This window comes from Panthera pardus, unplaced genomic scaffold (genome assembly GCF_024362965.1).
Source record: "Panthera pardus isolate Hobbes unplaced genomic scaffold, ASM2436296v1 HiC_scaffold_8, whole genome shotgun sequence".
Lineage (NCBI taxonomy): Eukaryota > Metazoa > Chordata > Mammalia > Carnivora > Felidae > Panthera > Panthera pardus.
In genome coordinates this window covers 43884829-43904755 of record NW_026527013.1, presented here as the reverse complement: position 1 = coordinate 43904755, position 19927 = coordinate 43884829, and the positions used below count along the sequence as shown (strand labels likewise).

Here is a 19927-nt window from a genome sequence, read left to right as displayed (position 1 = left end):
TCAGAGCTCCTTCCCATTTGCAAGATGGTTTGCTGCCCAATTCATAAATCATTGAATAAAGCCAATCAGATCTTTAAATTTATTCAATTACATTTAGTTTTTTAACAATGGTAACTTCTAAATTGATTTCTCCAAACCAGAGCTTTCCCCATAAACATGTAAATCCAACTGCCTACTCAAAATTTTCATTGTTCTATCTAATAGACATCTGTAAGTTAAAATGTACCCAAACAAATTCCTGATGTCTCCCATTCCAAAATCTGCTCTCCCTTTATTGGTCTCATCCCAATAAATGGCATTCCATTCTTCCAATTGTTCAGTACAAAAACTACTCCTCTCTTTCTCTTACAGTCTACATTTAATCTTCCAGGAAATTATTTTAGGTATACCCTCTGAACATATAGTGAAAGATGGTTACTTATTCATCTGTTTGTTGCTATCATCCCAGTTCAAGCCATCATTATCTCTCCCCTGAATCACTTTTAACTCCTTATATTATTGCCCCTTTATGGTCTATTCTCTGGAGAAAATTTTTTTTATGTTTATTTATTTATTTTGAGGAAGGGAGGGAGAGAGAGAAAGAGAGAAAGCGAGTGCAAGCAGGCTCTGCACTGTCAGCACAGAGCCCAATGCGGGGCTCAATCTCACAAAGTATGAGATCATGAAGTGAGCCAAAATCAAGAGTCAAATGCTTAACCAAGTGAACCACACAAGTGTCCCAATAATAAACTTTTTAACTGGAAGTCAGATAAATTATGTCAGTCTTTTGCTCAGTATCACACAAGGCATTCTAATCTCAGTCACAGTAAAATTCAAAGGCTCTAAAATAGCTCAAAAGTAGTGCTTATATCCTCATCTAGTCTCATGTTTGCACACTTTTCTTTCTCTATACTGGTTTTATTGCTATTCTTCTAATGTGCCAGATACAGCCCTACCACAGGCCCCTTGCACATGCTGTTCCCTCTGCCCAAAATGCCTTTTCTCGATGTCTCACTCTCTCATTCTTTTAGTTCTTTTCTCAAATACAAACAAAGCCTACTGTGGCCTCACAATATACAATGGCAACACCCACCACTCCTGACCCACTTTAGTTTTCTCCCTAGCTTTTATGACCATCTGTCATATTTTTATACTTGCTTATTATAAGATTCATGAAGGGAAAGACTTTGTCACATTGTTCTCCACTATCCCTAAAATTCACTAAAATGAGTGGCTTAGGATGTACACAATAAATATTTGTTTAGTAAATAATAGTGCAATTTCAATAATGATGGCTATCACTGTCATTACTATACCAACAGGCAACTCTTGAGCCTGTCTGCCTTTTACACACTCAAGCAACCCCAAAGTAATGCTGTTGTTGCTGATTTGTCCTACTTACTAAGAAAACACCACTGTCATTTACTCCAGAAACAGAAGGGGGAAAAAAAAAAAACTAGGTAGAAGGCCATATGAAAATTTAGCACTTTTTCCTCTATGTAATTTTCCTCTTGATTCTATAACATAATTTTGAGACTTTGCTGAAAATGATTTTCCATTTATGTTGAATTGTCAACATTTTTATTGATGAAAATACAAACGCTGGGCTCAAACAGCAGTGCTATCTTCCTACCACAGACATAGATGCTCCAAACTACTGGCATAAATTCAACTGTTGTACCAACCTAAAAGTTTTATCTGAGAAGACAATGGAATATTTCCTCTAAAACAAACTTTAAGCCTATGATGTTTATGAGCCCAGGATTGAGAATTTTATATTGAGACAATAAAGGGAAAGAATGTGCTTTACTTTAGATATGATGAAACTATAATTTCACAGTGAAGGTGATCTTAATTATTTTAGACAACATGTACCATTCTTTCACTCTGTCATTTTTAAAGAAAATTTCAGGGGTGCCTGGGTGGCACAGTTAAGCGTCTGACTTCGGCTCAAGTCATGAACTCACAGTTTGTGAGTTCCAGCCCTGCACTGGGCTTTTTGCTGACAGCGAGGAGCCTGAAACCTGCTTCGAATTCTGTGTCTCCCTCTCTCTCTGTACCTCCCCCACTTGTATTCTGTGTGTGTGTGTGTGTGTGTGTGTGTGTGTGTGTATGTGTCAAAAATAAATAAAAGATTAATTTTCTTTTTCTAAATAAAGAAAAAAAACTTCACGTGAAGCTGGGTTAACTCACTGCACCCATGAAAATCTACTGATGGTTTATTTTCAAATTCATCCAATACCTTTGGCTTCAAGTTTTTCATCTCCATTCAAAAAGTTCAAGATAATTTTGAGTTCAGTGATGTTGCAAATGACTTATGCAGAACCTCCATTAAAGTGACAAGGCTCTTAAGCAAAAGTACATCCTTGAGGTGAATGAAAACCCATAGTAGAAAGACTTCCCTGCAACAAAGTTCATAGTCTATCTCAAGGCTCAGTGACCCCTCCCCCAAATGAATAAGCAAAATAAATAGTGTATTGCCTCTTTTTGTCACATAAACCTGGATACAGAGAAGAGATCATAGAATCCTCTAGAGACCTAGTAAAGGAAAGGAAAAGTCTTTTTAGCTGACTAGTAAATTTTAGCTTTGCCAAGCACCAAGAGGCTAACTAGAAGACTTGTATTTTTCTTTCTTTCTTTTCTCTTTTTTTTTTTTTTTTTTTGTTTTGAGACTTGTATTTTTCTGACATGGGTATCCAAATTATGGATAATAACTATAATAGACAATAGAAGGGACTGTTGGAGATTGTGTAGAGATGAGGGAAGTCATAGACTACCAGTGAGAGAGTTTAGGAGAAAGGAAAACAATGTCTAATAGGGTATAAAGTGTTTCAACCAGATAAACATTGTAGCACTCTCTGTGGTCTTCAGGCAAAAGTTTCAGAAAAATTTATATTTCTCTGTAACATTCCAGAATTATATTTTTTTAGGAAGATGGAAACGGGGGCTTAATCTGGCTCTATTGGCATAGATTCAGTCACATTCATGGAGTTTATCTGTAGTTAAGAAATAGGATTAAGGAAGCAAATATACTTCTCTCCTCAGAGTATAGGGAATGGTTCCTGTTTTGTGTCCAAATATCACATTTCTAAGAGATAAAGCAGAATGTGCCAGTTTTGTGTTCTGGCATTATTGCCTAGGTTTCTTTCTCTTTCACTATGGGTCCCTTTCCTTTCGAATAAGCTTTATCTATAAATTCTCTCTTTCTAGAAGAACAGCACACTCATAGTTACCTTTAAAATTGGGTAGGAAATACCCACAAGAAAGCCTATTCTGAAGTCAGGACTCCTTTGGTCTATATGGAAAAAAAAAAGGGGGCATCAATAAAACAGCACCTATTGAGTTTGGTTTATGCCGATTACTCTACTTCACTGAGTGATCACTAATCATTTATATGGGAAATCCATCTACACACTTTTTCCTTTTGTTTTGTTCCTGGAGCCATTTTCTTCCCCCAGGTCAATTTATAGAATTCAACCTATTTGATAATTTTTCTTAGTCTCCCATAGTTTTTGTTTTTGGCTTTTGTTTTATAAAACAAACTACAATGTATCTGATAGGCCTGCTTGTTTTTTAAAAAAAAAAATTTTTAATATTTATTATTGAAAGAGAGAGTCAGAGAGTGAGCAGGGGAGGGCCGGAGGGAGAGGGAGACACAGAATCCAAAGCAGGGTCCAGGCTCTGAGCTGTCAGCACAGAGCCCAACGTGGGGCTCAAACTCACACACCGCGAGATCATGACCTGAGTTGAAGTCGGACGCTTAACCAACTGAGCCACCCAGGCGCCCCAGGCCTGCCTTGTTTAACAAATGTTTTCCAAGTTTTTTTTTTTGTTTCGTTTTGTTTTGTGAATACACTAGAGAAAAAATATATATAACTCAGAATGTTCTGATAACATCACGTTTAAGATAATTTCTCCCTTATCTTGGCTAGGGAGATTTGAACTTAGAACGAATGGATGTGAGGGGTATTCTTTGCTGTTGGGTCTGAAGATGGAAGAAAACATGTGGCAAGAAGTGCAGGCATCCTCTAGAAGATGACAGTGGCCCTTGACATCTGGCCAGAAAGGAACTGGGGTAAACCTGAGTTCCACAATGGCAAGGAACCCAGTTCAGCCAACAACTTGAGTAAGCCTGGAAGCCGAGCCTTCCTCAGACTTGTCAGAAAAGAATGCCATCTGGTCATGACTTTGATTTTGTCCTTGTAAGAATCTGAGTCGAGACACCAGCCACATCATCCTTTGGCTTCTGACATATAGAACTGTGAACTAATAATTGGGTGTTGCTTAAAGCTACATATATATACACACATATATACATCCTAAACCAGAGAAAAATTACAAAGACAAAAATGTCTATGTGTAAAATTGGCTCATTTTAAACCAGCTGCCCACTAAATCAATTTGAAGATTATCCAACCAATATGTTTCTCTACATTCTTAAAGTCTTTCTTGGCACAATTCACCTTCACAGGAAGGTGAGAAAGGAAAAGGAAGAATAAAGAATTGTTTCAAATGAGCCAGTTAAAGACACTCTTAAAACTCTTAGCAAACCTGGAGGTGTAAGAGTGTTGAAACTGATACACAATCTGAGGTTTAACCATTAACTACAGAGCTTTCTATCCAAAGGCAATTTTTTTTTTTTTTGGAAGTCAGAAATTCCTCTATTAGAATCTTGTCTTCATTTACTAACTGAAAACTGATTTACTTAGTTTATCTGAGTCTTGGTTTCCTCATTCAAAAATGATTATTCTTAATGATCAGAATCCTGGGAATGAGAAAATCATGCAAAGTCCTTTTTGCTCATGTTATCAAGTCAATAATTGGTAGTCATTGTTACTATTATTAATACTTTCCTCTTCTAATGGATTGATGACTCTTTGTATAGTTGGATCAAAGGGTGTCTGTCAATATTCCCCTCAGTTTTGATTGGGAGAACTATAAAGAACAGAAGAAAAGTATTCCAGCTTTTCTGCCTTTGTAGAGATGAGGAAGCATGTGCAACCCCAGGAGCTCTCAGGATGAAAATTCCTACAATAGCTGGATGAAGTCAATATTGACAAATACCTTGGAATCCTGCTAAAAACATATGATATAATCAAATTTGGTATCAGACAAATTTGTCATAACTTGCATGCAATAGCCATTAGTTATTCACTTAAAAAGGTCTTAATGGAAGGCAGTTTTTGTCTATGACTTAATCTCATGGCATTAAGCAGAGAGAACTGTTACAATAAGGGTCTTACATGCTTTAGATGATCAACACATATTTTAATGGTGGTAGGTAACAAGGTAATAGGGAAAGCTTTTCCTATCTGGCTGCCTTTTAAAAATATATGACATTCATTTACAAATATTTGACATTTCTGCTACCTTCATTCAGGGTAAACAAAGTTGAAAATAATCTTCAATTCTGACAAGATTCTTTGACCAAAGTCAGAGCATAAAATGACATAGACTGACATAGACTGACAGCACAAAACAGGCATGATTTTGCCTGTCTTGTCATCTTAGGTTATACCACTAAAAATAATTTCCTTATGGTTAAAAAATAAGCGGCATTATATTTTTTCAATGCTGCAGAATAATACTATTTTATCTCAGATAGCATTGAAAACAGTATAACTCTCCCCCAATATTTTAGGTGAGCATAATGTTATACTACTGTGTAATATTTTTGAATAAAATATTGTTAACTTCTAATCAGTTTCTTTTTTTTTTTTTTTTGCATCAGCATTTCATATAACTGTGTAAAAATGAAACAAATGGAAAAATGTTTTCAGGTTTTAAAAGATCATAAATAATATTTTGTTTAATATTAGGGGTAAAATAGCTTTCATTTTATTTTTAAATATTTGTTATATCTACTTTCAAAATTCTCCCATTCCAGAATGGGACTAAACTATAAAAGGGCTGCTCTAGGAGCCACTCTGGCTGGATTTAGAGCTCGGCTCCAGGACCTATCAACTATGTTACCATAGACTAGTTACTTAACCTCTCTCTACCTTATTGTTCTCATTTGTGAAACAATCATAGTATTTCTTTCATGAAGCTGCTATGAGAATTTTAAAAGTTAATACATGTAAAGTACTTAGATCTATGCTGTATAAGTATTTGCTATTATTATTAAGCTAACTATAATATAGTCAGTATGATGCTGAATTGAACCAAATCAAATGACTCCATGGATATTTTGATGCTGCTTATTCCAGATTCACTGTTGGTTAAGAATCTACCATATTTTACCAAATCATTTGACCAAATGCAACCCCGAGGGGGTGCGAATGAGTAGATGGTTTAGGTCCTTGGCAACAAACAGGTTAATTCATGGATCAGTCCAGATTCTTACAAACTAGAGATTGGTGTCGAGTGCATGTTTTCACCATTGCTAGGACATACTCTGATTTGGTGCCATCCAAAATTTGCTTGTAATTAATGTGGTAACTCTCCTCTTACAATAGTTAAGGTGAGGTTCCCAAGAGGAATGTTGGAATTTGCTTTTCCATGGATGTCCATAGTAACAATGAAATAACAATCTCAGCTTTCTTTTCTGAATAAGTACTAGCCATTACACTCATCAATTTGCATTCATTAGCTTACTCAACATTCACAACAGCACTGTAATACAGATTATCAGTTTGTGTCTCAATTCCACAGGAGAGGAAACTGAGCCAAAGGAGGTTAAACAAATTGTCTCCTGTCATTCAGGGTGACAAGCATCAGATTGCATCAGGGGTCATTTTTACTTGGTACTCAGGTACTCATTTTCACTCGAGTGACTGCATGAAAAAAATTCTTTTAAAAATGATTTACAATGGAACTGTTCAGATGCGATAGGATGAACTTGAAGGGACTTGAAGTTCCTTTTGATTTGATGAAGAGCTATCTTTGACTTCAAGATGTGCCTTCTTTACTCATCAAGAGACCACATTAATGGTGTAACCCAAAGTGCCCCCCACCATACCTCCAAAGTGTGGTGGTGGGCCACAGAGAAGCACCACACCTTGACCTTCTCGGACGGACACTGTGCTTCTTGTTTTGGTTTCAAAGTCTTCAATATCTTGGAAAACAAACAAAACAGCTTTAGAATCATCTTGCAGTAACAAACACATTAAAGAAGAATCTCAAACTTATTTTTATTCTTAACAGTAATGGACACCCATACTTGGCTGACCAGAAGATTTAGTTGATGATCAATTTATCTACACTGATTTTTATCTCTAAAAATCTCTTTTTTTCCTTCTTTTTTCTTCTTTCTTCTCTTCTTCCTTTTTCATATAATCAGAGTATGTGATGAAAACATTTATTAACAATACCTACTATCTGTTTACTTTTATTCTCCCAGGCAGCCTGTAGCCCAGCAGAAAATCTTTAAAATCCAGCACATATTTACTTTCTTTGCCCAGGGAAGGTGTGATTAAAAACAAAAAAAAGAAGGTATGTATATGCAGCAAGTTTGCTGTAATCTTCTATCATCTTAGATTAATGGTTGGTATTTGATGTGCACATGAAGTCTGTGAGAACTTAGGATGGAATAGAGTGAGGGAAAGAGTTGAATGTGACTGAACCAATGAGAAAGAAGGCATATTTTCTCATTTTCTTGTTCTACTCCTTCAAAAAGTAGCACCATGATCTTGTTTGGAGTGTTATAATATCCTACACCATAAAACAATCATATAAATTCACTGTTAGAAGAAAGCTAACTAGTTATCTTGTTAAGCCATCCACAGGAGGTACAAATCTTTCAACATTCCTGGAAAATGGTCATTCAGCATCCAGGAATGAGTAAATTGTTGAACTTCTCTGAACCTTAGGTTTTTTCACCTGTAAAATTCTTTTATACATTCATTTAGTCTTTTAACAAATTTGTATTGAATCCCTACTCAAATGCAGGAAGCGTATTAAGGAGAGAACATGTATTGGTAAATGAATCAGGCATGTACATTGCCCTTATTGTGCTTGTTATCTAAGAGGAAAACTAGAACACACGTTAAAAAACAAAGCAACAAATGTATAATTTACAAATTGTGATAATTATTATGGTGTGGAGGCTGCTGGTTGTCTACAAAAATGATATATGCTCCCTTCTTCCATAATAATAGATTTGTAGATCAAATACACTTTTCCAACCAGAGGCTACGTTTCGCAGACATCTTCGCACTTCATACGGTAAGGAGAAACGAGTGAAACTTCTACCTATTATGTGTGAAAGGAAATGTCCACAGTTGTATGTTCTCCACCCATACCTTCAGCATCTAGATTGCCAATGACAGGAAAGATCCTGGTGAAGTTGAAAGAGCAACCATTAACCCGGGTACTTGAGTGATTGCATGGAGTACAACCACAGCTGATCTGGAACATCCACTCTGGATCATCATAGTAAAGATAAATAAACTCCTATATTGTTTGAGGCATTTATTTTGAGGTCTCTGTATTATAGCAGTTTAACCTTGTTTTTCTTTTCTTCTTTAAAATTTTTAATGTTTATTTTTGAGATGGAGAGAGAGAGACAGAACTCCAACAGGGGAGGGGCAGAGAGAGAGGCAGATCAGAATCCTAAGCAGGTTCCAGGCTCTGAGCTGTCAGCACAGAGCCCGATGCAGGGCTCAAACTCATGGATCATGAGATCATGACCTGAGCAGAAGTTGGACGCTTAACCGACAGAGCCACCCAGGCACCCCAGCAGCTTAACTTTTTATCTAACTGACCTATCTTGTAAGTGAAAAGAACAGGATACAGACGTCATGGATGAGAGACAGCCATGCAATGGTGATATGGAGAAGGGAAAATATTCCTTGCAGAAAGAAAAACATGTTTAAAAACCTAGATGTAGATAAGAGCAGGGAATTTTCATAATATTGAAAGAAAGCACTATTCATGGGCACATAGTGGGCAGGGGTCAATGAGAAACTGCAGTAATCAGGACATTTGGGGCTATTATATTATAATGGAATTATATTAAAAGTAAAAAGGGAACACCAAGAAACAACTGAATAATAAATCAGTGCAAAAGTTGAAAAACATCCACAAGGTCATAGAATGGAATGCCACCCATGATTAGAAAGAATTTATTAAATATAAAGGACTCATGTGGAAAGTTCTTGGAAAGTGAGTTAGACTATTAAGTTAAAAAAGTGCTAAATATTGCTATGACCTATCCCACTGTGAAAGAATGAAGTAAAAACCTAAATATGAGCATCTCTTTTAATTGGTATAGAGAAAATTATAGAATATATATATTTTTATTATTCACCTTGGTTATCTCAAGGGAGTGAGTGAAAGATATGGAAATGGAGATTATTAGATCTTTACCTACAGTTCTCTTTATCTTTAAAAATATAAAGATTATAAATTGTGTGTGCCTTTTTTGCTTAACAACTTCACTGTAGTATAATTGAAATTAATTTGTGGTGTGATTTAGCGAGATTGAAGACTTCTATTTTAATTATTGTGTGTGTCTTATCCATAAGTTATCTAAATGACAATGTCATGTAAGCTATAAGACATATGAGCCCTGAATTCACAGGTGAGGCAAAGTCCAGATTTATGAGAATGAAATTTAACAGCATATATATAGCATTTAAAGCCATAGGAATGCACGTAATCCCCATGGGATGACTCTCAAAATTTTTGGCAAGAACAATTTGGTAGATAGTCATCTAGAATCAAACTCTAAAAATCTCCAATATTTACAGGTAGAGTAGAGAACTATAGAGAAAGGAAAGAAGGAAGGAAGGGGAGGGAAAGAGGGAAGGAGAGAGGGAGACAGAAAAAGGGAAAATAGGTAGAAAGCGGCATCTAAGACATGGAATAAGATGCGGACAGAAAAATGTATTAGGCAACATGAAGGTCATACATAATCCTGACAGGAGAAATTTAAGTGAAATGATGGAGAAGAGGCTAAAGTGGATTGAGGGGTGAATAGTAGGTAGTAGATAAGAATATGGGGATCACAGGTGTGTAAACTCTTTAGAGTTGGCTATGAATGAGAGGTAAGATTTCGAGAACAGGGAGGAGTTTGGAGGGCAGGGGTGCTATATTGATATAAACAATTAGATAAAGAGATTGCTGATTCTAAGACACAGATTAGGGTGAAGTTCTTGAAAAGTCAGAAAAGTGGTAAGCAGAGCTCCTGTGGAAGCACTGACCTTTTTAAGAAAGGGGTATCAAGAAAAAAAAAAAGATATTAATTACTGATAGAAGATAGACAGTAGGCTTATTTGCTGGTTACATGAGAACATTTTTCATGGTGGTTTCAAATTTCTCAGTGAAATGGATGGGACAGTGTTGGATAAATCATTGAGGAAGGGAAAAAATGCAATACATAAACCTACTTATCAGGGTTGCGGTAGGGATTAAATAAAATAATCAATTTAAAGTATCTAAACTACAGTGTGTTATAGAGGAAATAATCAATATGTGGTAATTATTGTGATTATGACATACCAACTGATCAAGTCATGACACTATATTTTCATCTTCCTGATACAAAGTAAAGATGAATGAATTTGCAAACACAAGTCAAATAGCATATTTTGGTTCCAATAAATTTTTTTGTAAATTTGTAAAATTTTGTAAATTTGTAAAAATTTGTAAAATATTGTAAATTTGTAAAAATTTTTGTGAATGTTTCAATTTGAAGCATCCTTGCTGTTCAGTTATTTCCCAAAGATTCTTTTTCATACATTTGCTCTGTATCCATGAAAAGTAAGAGGTCTGATATATAAATTTAGTAATTCTTATATACACTTGGCTTTTAATAATACAAATATTTGGCCAATATAAACTCTACTTATCCCCAGCTCTACCCCCTTTTCTTCCCCCACCTGCTCTTGATTAGCAGCCATTCGCTTTACACTAATTCAAGACCTGGCATGCCTTGTTTGTTTCTTAGAGAGGATTTTTAATCAAATATGTGCTTTTTTTTTTCCTTTGGCCTTGAAAAAGCTAAATCAACCTACATATGTTGGTAACATTGATGTGAACTACTGCTTTGACTTGGAAGTTCTTTATGACTTGCGTTTGCATAATTTTAAAAGTGACTCAATAAGAATCAAGTTAACAAACTCTTTTTAAAACCAAAAATCAATATATTGTATCCACTGTTTCTATTTCTTGTTGTAACAACAGATGAGCATTTGAAAAAAATGTGTTTCCTACTATCATTACTGAAAGGTCCCATTAAATTGTCATTATTTTTTAATGGACACAAAAACAAAAACTGTCATGAAGGAGTAATGAGAATTTGAATGATTCTGTGAAATTAACAAGCTTTGGATTGAATTTTCTCAATGTCACATTGTTAGTGTGCCATACCCCCAGTAACATCAATCATGTTCTCAGTGTTAATCAGAAGCCATTATAACACATTGTTGATAAGATGGCTGTTATTTTAATATATTCTGTGTTCATTTCCACTTATATAGGATTCGCTTGTAACATAATTTCTTCATGCCTTTTATGATTACAATGGGGTGTCTAATAGTTGACATGAAAGGAAATCAACATCTGTCAAAAGTCAAACAAGTCCTGTTAGCTATCAAAACATAGTCATTCCAAAATGATACTAGTTCACAGGTTTTAATTAATAATTCAGATTTTAAAACTGTTTAACAGCACATAAATGATAGATAAAATATAATTTTGCCTTATTTAAACTAGGTGCCATCTTATGTGAATATACTTTGATGAAGATCTGTTTTTGTTTTTGTTTTTAGAGAGAGAGAGCATGTGCTTGTGTGCTCACAGGTGAGTTGGAGAGGGGCAGAGGGAGATGGAGAGAGAGACTCTTAAGCAGGCTTCACGCTCAGCGCAGAGCTTGATCTCACAACCATGAGATCATGACCAGACCTGAAACCAAGAGTCACACTCTTCATGGACTGAACCACCCAGGCACCTCTGATAAAGATCTGTTTTAAGTATCCAACGTGTAGCCTTTTTGCTAGCCTGAGGCACGATATATTTCAGATTATTTTGAGTCAAAGGCTGACTGAATTAGGTAGCCATTGGAGCATTCAATGAAATTTCCTTTGCTCTGTAACTCCTTTAAAGACTAGATTTATTCTTATATATGGAGAGGCCGGAAAGAATCACCAGTTTCTATTTTTGTCCTATCCATTTTTGCTTAAGAGAAAATAGCTTAGTGTGAGATCGTTCCCTGAGATGGTCTCAAATTCTGTATTATTTGGAGAAATTCCCATAAACCACAAAGGTGACCTGCCCAGGCTGTCCTTGTGCTCAAGGTGTAAGTCCTGCAGTGACGGTTGTTGTTAAAGACCTCGATTGTTGAGGTTGCTCTCATTAAGCCATTCTGATGACCATGGCTTATCGGATCCTGTGGTTTTATTGCTGGTTTTGGAGGAAGCATTTGGCAGGAGCATAAGCAAAAATGCAGTCACAAACAAGGCTCTGTTCCAAAGGCCAGCAGGAAGTGCCTGAGAATGGCCCATAAAATGAGCTTTAAAGAATTATAGGGCCATATGCTCTCTCCTGGAGCAACCAAGGTACAGAGGAGGGACAGGGGCCACCAAAATGTACTTAAAATTAAGTCCAAGCAATGCTAAGTATTGCAGCATCTAATTGTAAGGACAATACATCTTTGCAGCTGCCATGTGTAGGAATGAATCTCAGCCTAATTAAAGTGAGAAAACTGTATTATTTGCTGCCAAGGCATGAGGATCACTATCAGAGGATGTGCTTGGCAACGTCAGCCCCTGACACAGAAGGAGGCCAGCGGTCTGCCAACTCTCATAAGCTTGGAGGAAGGCTATGGGTGCCCAGGGTTCATTTACCCAGAGCAGGAGGACAACACCCACAAAGTCAGGGATTGGGACAGATATTCACCAGGAAAACATGCATGCTTCAAGCAGGACATACTACAGCTGAGTTGTTCAAAAGCTGAATAATAATATCAACTGGATCTTTATCCACTTGCCACACATTATTTTAATATTTTAAATATTTTTTTCTTTCTTGCATATGTCAAGAATAACTACTACATGCCAGACACTCCGTGAAGTTAGTTTCATTGAATTCTCACGGTGACCCTGGGACACAGGTACTGCTACCACATTCACTTAACAAAGAAGGAAAGTGAGGGTCATAAAGGATCAGCAACAGAGCAAAGACCACAGTTTCTAGATGTCAAGACCAAACTGAAAAGGAGGTAGTCTGGTTCCAGAGCTCACACTCTCAGTCATGATGCTATTCTGCTTCCAAATGCTCACTGGGGTCTTCCTGCCACTTACAAGATATAAAATAGGGCATAACTACCACTCCGTTCAAACAAACAACACAAAAGGTTAGTGCCTTTCCAAAGAATCTGCAAATTCCTGGATTGGGGGAGGAAGTACTACCTTTTCAAGTTTAGAAATTGTTTGATTCCCAATATCCTCACTTTTCAGAACCCTCGTTGTGTCCTCTCCAGGTGTGTTTCTTCATTTATCTCCACCCTCACATCCCCGCAAACAAAGACCTCAACAGCTTAGCTTGGCCAACATAGAGAGATACTCAGCTCCAGCCCCTCCCACCACTGCAGTATTTGTGCCTCTATCGATCTTATGGATTTAGTGAGATGAATCCAACCAATGTTCGATATTTAGTTCTTAAAAATCTATAGTTCTTCTGTTGTTCACGTCTGCTCTTTTTCTTCTATAAACTTCCCACTCCAGTCCTCTTTCAGGAACAGAGAGAAATTAAAACCCTCCCCCTCTCTTCTACAAAGTTCACCACCCTCCAGCTCCCACTACCACACTCTGAAACGGAAAGATCTGCCCTAGTTCACACAGCTTATAAGTAAAGGAAGTAAAATTAAATTCCAAATACCATGACTCTAGGGGGCATTTGCTTAACTGCCAGACTGTCCTGCCTCTCTCAGTAGAGCTTCCCCATTACAAAGACCTTATGATCTGCCCCCAAACCAGAGACAGGGCTTATTTTCTCTCTCTGCATTTCAAAAACAATGCTAATTATCTGCTACTTTGAGGACACTGAATCTGATTTTTAAACTCCAAGGTTTCTTTTACTGCTCTTTGTTTTTGCACCAGTAGAATACTACTCCCCCTTTGCAAATCCTGCATTAGTTTTAGCACAGAAGGTTTGCACCGGAGTCAGTAGCACTGAAGAGTACCTGCTCACCTTCCTGAACAGTCTCCACCTTGGAGGTATGTGCTCTGTTTTGGCCTATGGCAAAAACATTTTGCTGGGTGAGAAACCACTGATACCCTGCCCAGCAAAAGGGAAATGGTGAGAGATACCAAGAATAATTTTCTAGTTCTGTATTAGTCTCATGGAACTCCTAGATATGATATTCGTAACTTTTGAAATGCAAGTACTCTTGAAGAATATCAAGACATTATAGTAAGGTTATTCTGAATTCACATCTCCTCATGGGTTTTCCCCTTTGAAGAGGGCCACTCACGAGAATATCAAATTGTTCATGTTACTCTTTCCTTTTATTTACTTATTTTTATCGGTGGTTTGGAGTAAGCTGAAGATCTTGGTTCTGTAAGTAATTTTCCCAGGCCTTTATTAAGTTGCATACAAAAATACCTTTACTTAGACCATTTTCATTTTCTACCATCAAGTTCAGGATGCTATATGCTCAGCTACAGTGTTCATGATATTATTGTTTTTCCTAGCATAACTCACTAACATAACATGACATAACCTAATAAAGCACAATGCTATTGTCAAATCCTGTAAAAGAGGCAATAGCTGAGTCTCAATATTGAACATAAATTGGGAATGCTAATATCTAAGCATGAAGTAAGGAGGTATTTTAAGAGCTTCTGGTGTCAAATTCATTTATAATCTGAGTTAAAATTCCTCCCCTCTTTTTTTTTATGTAAAAAGATTTTTATAAAACTTCATAAATAAGTGGAGAAGTTGTTTCTTGGATTCCTGGGAATAATGAATTCACTGAGAATCATTTCCTTATGGTGCTTAAGAGAAAAAAAAAACATATAGGATAATAGTGAGGAGGGGCTGATATATTCTTTTCTATCAGCTGAACATCTAGGTTTTTGGAGAGAAAAGTATTTATTATATGGAACATTGTGAGCAACTATGAAATACTCATTTGGTCTATTAAAATGTACATGTAAGACTGAATTTGATTTTCTATAAAGAACTCATTTGTCTGACTAATGCTGGGATAGCAGTGACATCTACAACCAAAACACACACACACACACACACACACACACACACACACACACAAATACTAGATATGGTCTGTTCCCAAATTGCCTCTTATTAAGCTTTCATATTCCCTACAGTTATAACTAGCTGGATGAAAGAGAAGCAGAGGGGAATGATGGAGCGATGCAACTTTGATAGCATAAGATAGACTGAGATGTCAGATTACTTAACTGAGATGTCAGATCTACACTGCCGTGGAGATCTTCAGTGTTTCTGGAAAGAAAAGAAGCAATCTAAGTAGGCATGCAAAGATTAAACAAGCCACTAATGAATTCTGTACAAGGTTATCACTGAAGAAATGAAATGATCGAGAGCACAGGTTTCAGGTTAAGACTCTGGGTTCAAATGGTCACTTCAGCACATATTTGCTGTTGGTTTAGGGCATATTAATTAGTCTGTTTATATCTCAGTTTTATATGCATTTTTGAATATATATTTATTTATTTTGAGAGAGAGAGTATGTGCATGTTAGCAGGGGAGGGACAGAGAGAAAGAGGGAGAGAGAGAATCCCGAGCAGGCTCTGCACTGACAGCATGAAACTTGATGCGGGGCTCCATTTATGAACCTCAAGATCATGACCTGAGCTGAAATCAGGAGTCAGATACCTAACCAACTAAGCGATCCAGGTGGCCCTAGTTTTTTCTAGTTTTACAATGAACCTAATAATAGCATGTGTCACACAGGAAAAATGATGTAATGTCTTTAAAATGCTTAAAAGGTATTAAGCGCAAAATAAATGATGTTGTGGATTTAATTATAGCATTGATGATATACTTGCACATCACCAAAAGTTGGACATTTTGAATTTTTAAATGGGTTACATTTCCATTTTTCATTTCAGTATCTGATGATTTAACAAATCATGTTTTCTTAAAGACAGAGGCTGAAAATTCCTTTTCTGTCCATCCAGTGCCCAGCTCAAATGCTCAGTGAATAAATAAATTTAAAAAAAAATGCCTTAAGTCAAAAGTATGTGAATTTTATTCCAAGTATTGCCACATCACGTTGTATTTCATTACAGACCATGTTTTGCCAACTTGACAGGACTTGTTAGATGGAGGGCCATTGAACCTCTCTGCTCAGAAAGCAAGGCAGCTCAGTGGGAGGCAGAAATCACTTCTTGGCTTGGTGTTTCGGGAGCCAGAAAAATCCTAGACCACCCTGCTTCTCCCAGGTCATGGGCTGTGCCTTTTGGCATATCTTCATTTTCCCACCTTTTGTTCTTTGGGGAGGACAATGCTAGCACCTTTTCAGTCAGTAATCTCTAAAGAGATTTCTTTGGGCTGTTTGTGTTTGCTAGAATTTATGAATGATACATATAATTCTTGAGTGCACAAAGGGGAGTTTCTAGAACAGGTCAAGTCCTCAGATGAATAAAGGAGGCAACAGTGCGTGTGGAAGATGGGGACTCAGTGGTGTGTGTCAGTAAGGTATGTCTTTCTACCAAAATGAAGACGGGAGGATTTTGCTGAGTCCTGACTGGCCGAGAGAAAACCTAGTGTACTGTGGGCATCAAACTCACTAATCCAAAGATAGTCGGTCTTTATTAGATCTTGGTTAAACATTTGAATTGAACAGCTAAGCGCTCCGGAAAATTGCAGTGGAAGGGGCTTTCTAGCATAGGGGAAAGAGAATTCTCTTCTCTACTGAGACCTCTCCCAGTTCCAGGAGCTTTAGAAACATCATAAGGTTTAATTTTCACGGCGGCCCTGAGATGTAGGTACTATGACTCCCATTTTGTAAATAAGCGTACCACAGTTCAAAAGATTAAGTAACTTGCCCAAGACCAGCGAGACAGGGGCTGGATATGTACTCCTCCCTAACTCTAACTCCAGAAACACTTTCAGCTATTCAGAACATTACTGAGTACTCCACAGGGGAGGAGGGAAAGAGAGGAAGGGGAAAACAGGAATGAAAAGCAGAACTTCTTTTTTTTTTTTTTTTTTTTCCAAAAGCAAGTGAGCACAATCTGTCCTGCCTCTTGGGAGGAAAGTCTTAGCCTGGGTTCTTAAGACTTCAAACATAGTAGCAAAAAAGCCAAACTGACCACTGGCCACCGTGATGTCTGAGGGAGTTTTGCCACAGGTTCAGTTCTTAGCTTCTGTGCCAGGTCATCAGCAAAGAGGGCTGGAGGTGTAAGTTCTGGTGGCAAATGAGGGGAACTTGTGTCCTTTCAGGAACAATCCTACTCATAGTTTCCTCTGCTGCCACTTCTGTGCTGGTCATTAGAGAAAAGGGAGTGATTTCCAGGGAACAAGGCTCCAGGCCCCTTGACAACAGTTAATGGGAGCCATGGCACGAAATATGTGGTTCTTTTCAGACACAGCCCATAACAAGCCCATTTGTTCCTTGTGATGTTTTAGTCAGAAAGTTCAGTTTCGAAATTTGCAACCTATGTAGAAAATAAAAGGCAGGGTTTCCCAGGTAATAGGGCAGAGCCCCTGGCTAAATGTGTTACTACTCCTGTTTATATATTTAGTGTGGAATGAGGGCACTTCTTCAAAGACCCCCCACAGACATAAGATAGAGCTTCTATCCTACTGACTTCAATTTGCAGGAACCTGCAGTACTGGAATTAGGGAGACTGACTTCAGGGTTGTTGCTAAATACTGTTATTTTTCCATCAAATTGTTTTACTCTGAGCAAGGTCTTTGGAGTCACATATGCAATCTGCATTTCCTTTGCAGGTTCCTCCTGCTCAGCCCTCAGGGTAATTAAGGTCCCAGTGATAAGGATTTTGCATGCATTGTCATTTAGAGACAGAGAAAAAGAGAGAGAGGGACACACACAGAGAGACAGACACAAAAGGAGACAGACACAGAAACAGAGAAGGAGAAAAAGAGAGAGAGAGCATGAGAGCCCATTTTAAATTAAAATCCCATTACTTTCCAAAGCACTTTCACTTCTGTCATCTTTTTTAATATTTATAGTAACCTTGAGAGGTAAACAAGAGAGATTACCGTTGTGTGTGGTAGGTATAATTGGTTGTATGGCAAGGCACTTAAGTGTTATGGAAATAAATGTTTTTAAATTTTAATAGCTACACAGGGATTTTTAGATTTCCTATCTATCTATGATGAATTACATTAATTTTCTAGATACAGTGGTAATAAATGTGTACTTTCTAACATATTTACGCACTAAAAATCAAAGCAATTTGATGGAAAAAAAAACAAATAATAGTATAGGTGGTACACGGATATTTCACACCCCACAAAAGTGATGTTAGAGATGCCTGAAATTTGGGAATCTGATTTAGGAAAATGGTGGATCCAGAGGACATGGTGGAACCCCAGACAGGATTCATGTGAAGGGACCAAAGTGGTCTGTGTTGGCAATGAGCAGGGATGAGGGGATGGGGACAGAAACAAAAGTGAAATCAACTTCCAGAGTGCTAGAGGACTTTCAGAAAAAGACTACTCAATAAAAGACGATTCTTGGGTCTTTCCTCCCTCAAACTTCCACACATGTTCGGATGCAAAAGACAGACTATGTGAATGAATTTTTATTTTAGCGAGTGCACTCCTTGGGGCAGAATTAAGAAGAGTTTCACTTTTAGATCAAAACTAAGATCAAGAAAGAGGAAAAAACCTCTAAGAGTTGAACAGGGAAGAGGACTTCAGCAGAGGCGGTGTTGGAGTTAGAAGGGATGGAAGGAAGTTCTGTTCGCTGGGATATGCAGGAATGTGGACACTGATCCTCCTGGAGAGCAGCGAGTAGATTTTATATAGATTTTAAGAGCAGAGAGTGCAAACGGAAAGGAGTTTCCTATAAATGCAGTCGGTCTGAGCTACAGGACTCATTTCTGTCAAAGGTAAAACTGGGACATTCAGTCTCAGACTTGTACCACCAGGACACACAGCCTGCGTCTCATAGACAGGTATGCAAAAGATATGGGTGGATTTAATACATTAACAAAAAGGTAAATCGATTGCATTAATTATAATTTACCATAAAAATCTCATCAATGTAGAGTTTATTCATGAGTGCATGTATTCATGAAATTGATTTTAAAATGACTCTATTCCTGTGCAATGATTTGTAGGACTTCCTTTTACAAAATGAGTAGATGGGCTGGTCTTTGCTTTCCCAGTACATGGCACAGTGCTGGCACACAGGAGATACTCAGTAAATGTTTGATTAATGATGAATGAGCTCAGAGAAATAACAATAACCTTAAAAAGCTTACTAAAGCTATTCAGGGGTCCACATGATATCAATTCTATTACCCCTTTTTACTTGTTGTTCAGAAAATTCCAGACACAATGAATATTTTATTTTCCTGTTTCTCAGAACACACTGAATTTCCTCCCCTTTAGAGCCTTTGGCCTTATCATTTCTTCTGCTTAAAAACTTCTTTCCAGATCCCCAGAAAGCTGGATTCTTCTTGACATTCAAATCTCAGCCTGCAGGCTACCTTTTTATGGAAGTCTCCCTTGGCCAACCAATCTGAAGTTTCAGCTTCCTATCACCCTCTATTTTCCCCCCAAAGGTCTAATCACTGTCAGAAATTATTATTAGTTAAATTTATTTAAATATTTCCTAAATAGACAACGAGCTTCAGGAAAAGAGGGACCTTGTTTTCCCCAGAGTAACTAGGTCAGTGCTCACAAAAAGCAAGTGTTCAACAAATGCATGTTTAATGAATTAAGAAAGAGTTATAACTCTAAAGTGAGTGAGTGAACAGCATACACCATGCATAGAGTCTACAATATTTTCTCTAGGAATTGAAACAAGGATACAAATTTT

The 19927-nt window shown here is 37.3% G+C and overlaps 1 protein-coding gene across 1 annotated transcript in view; it reads right to left on the bottom strand.

The window, feature by feature from the left end:
* LOC109254640 (contactin-6) overlaps positions 1-19927 on the bottom strand; it is a 282077-nt gene that overhangs the window by 112583 nt on the left and 149567 nt on the right. Inside the window, 1 exon segment of the mRNA XM_053897189.1 lies at positions 6941-7036. Coding sequence (XP_053753164.1) covers positions 6941-7036 — 96 coding nt within the window.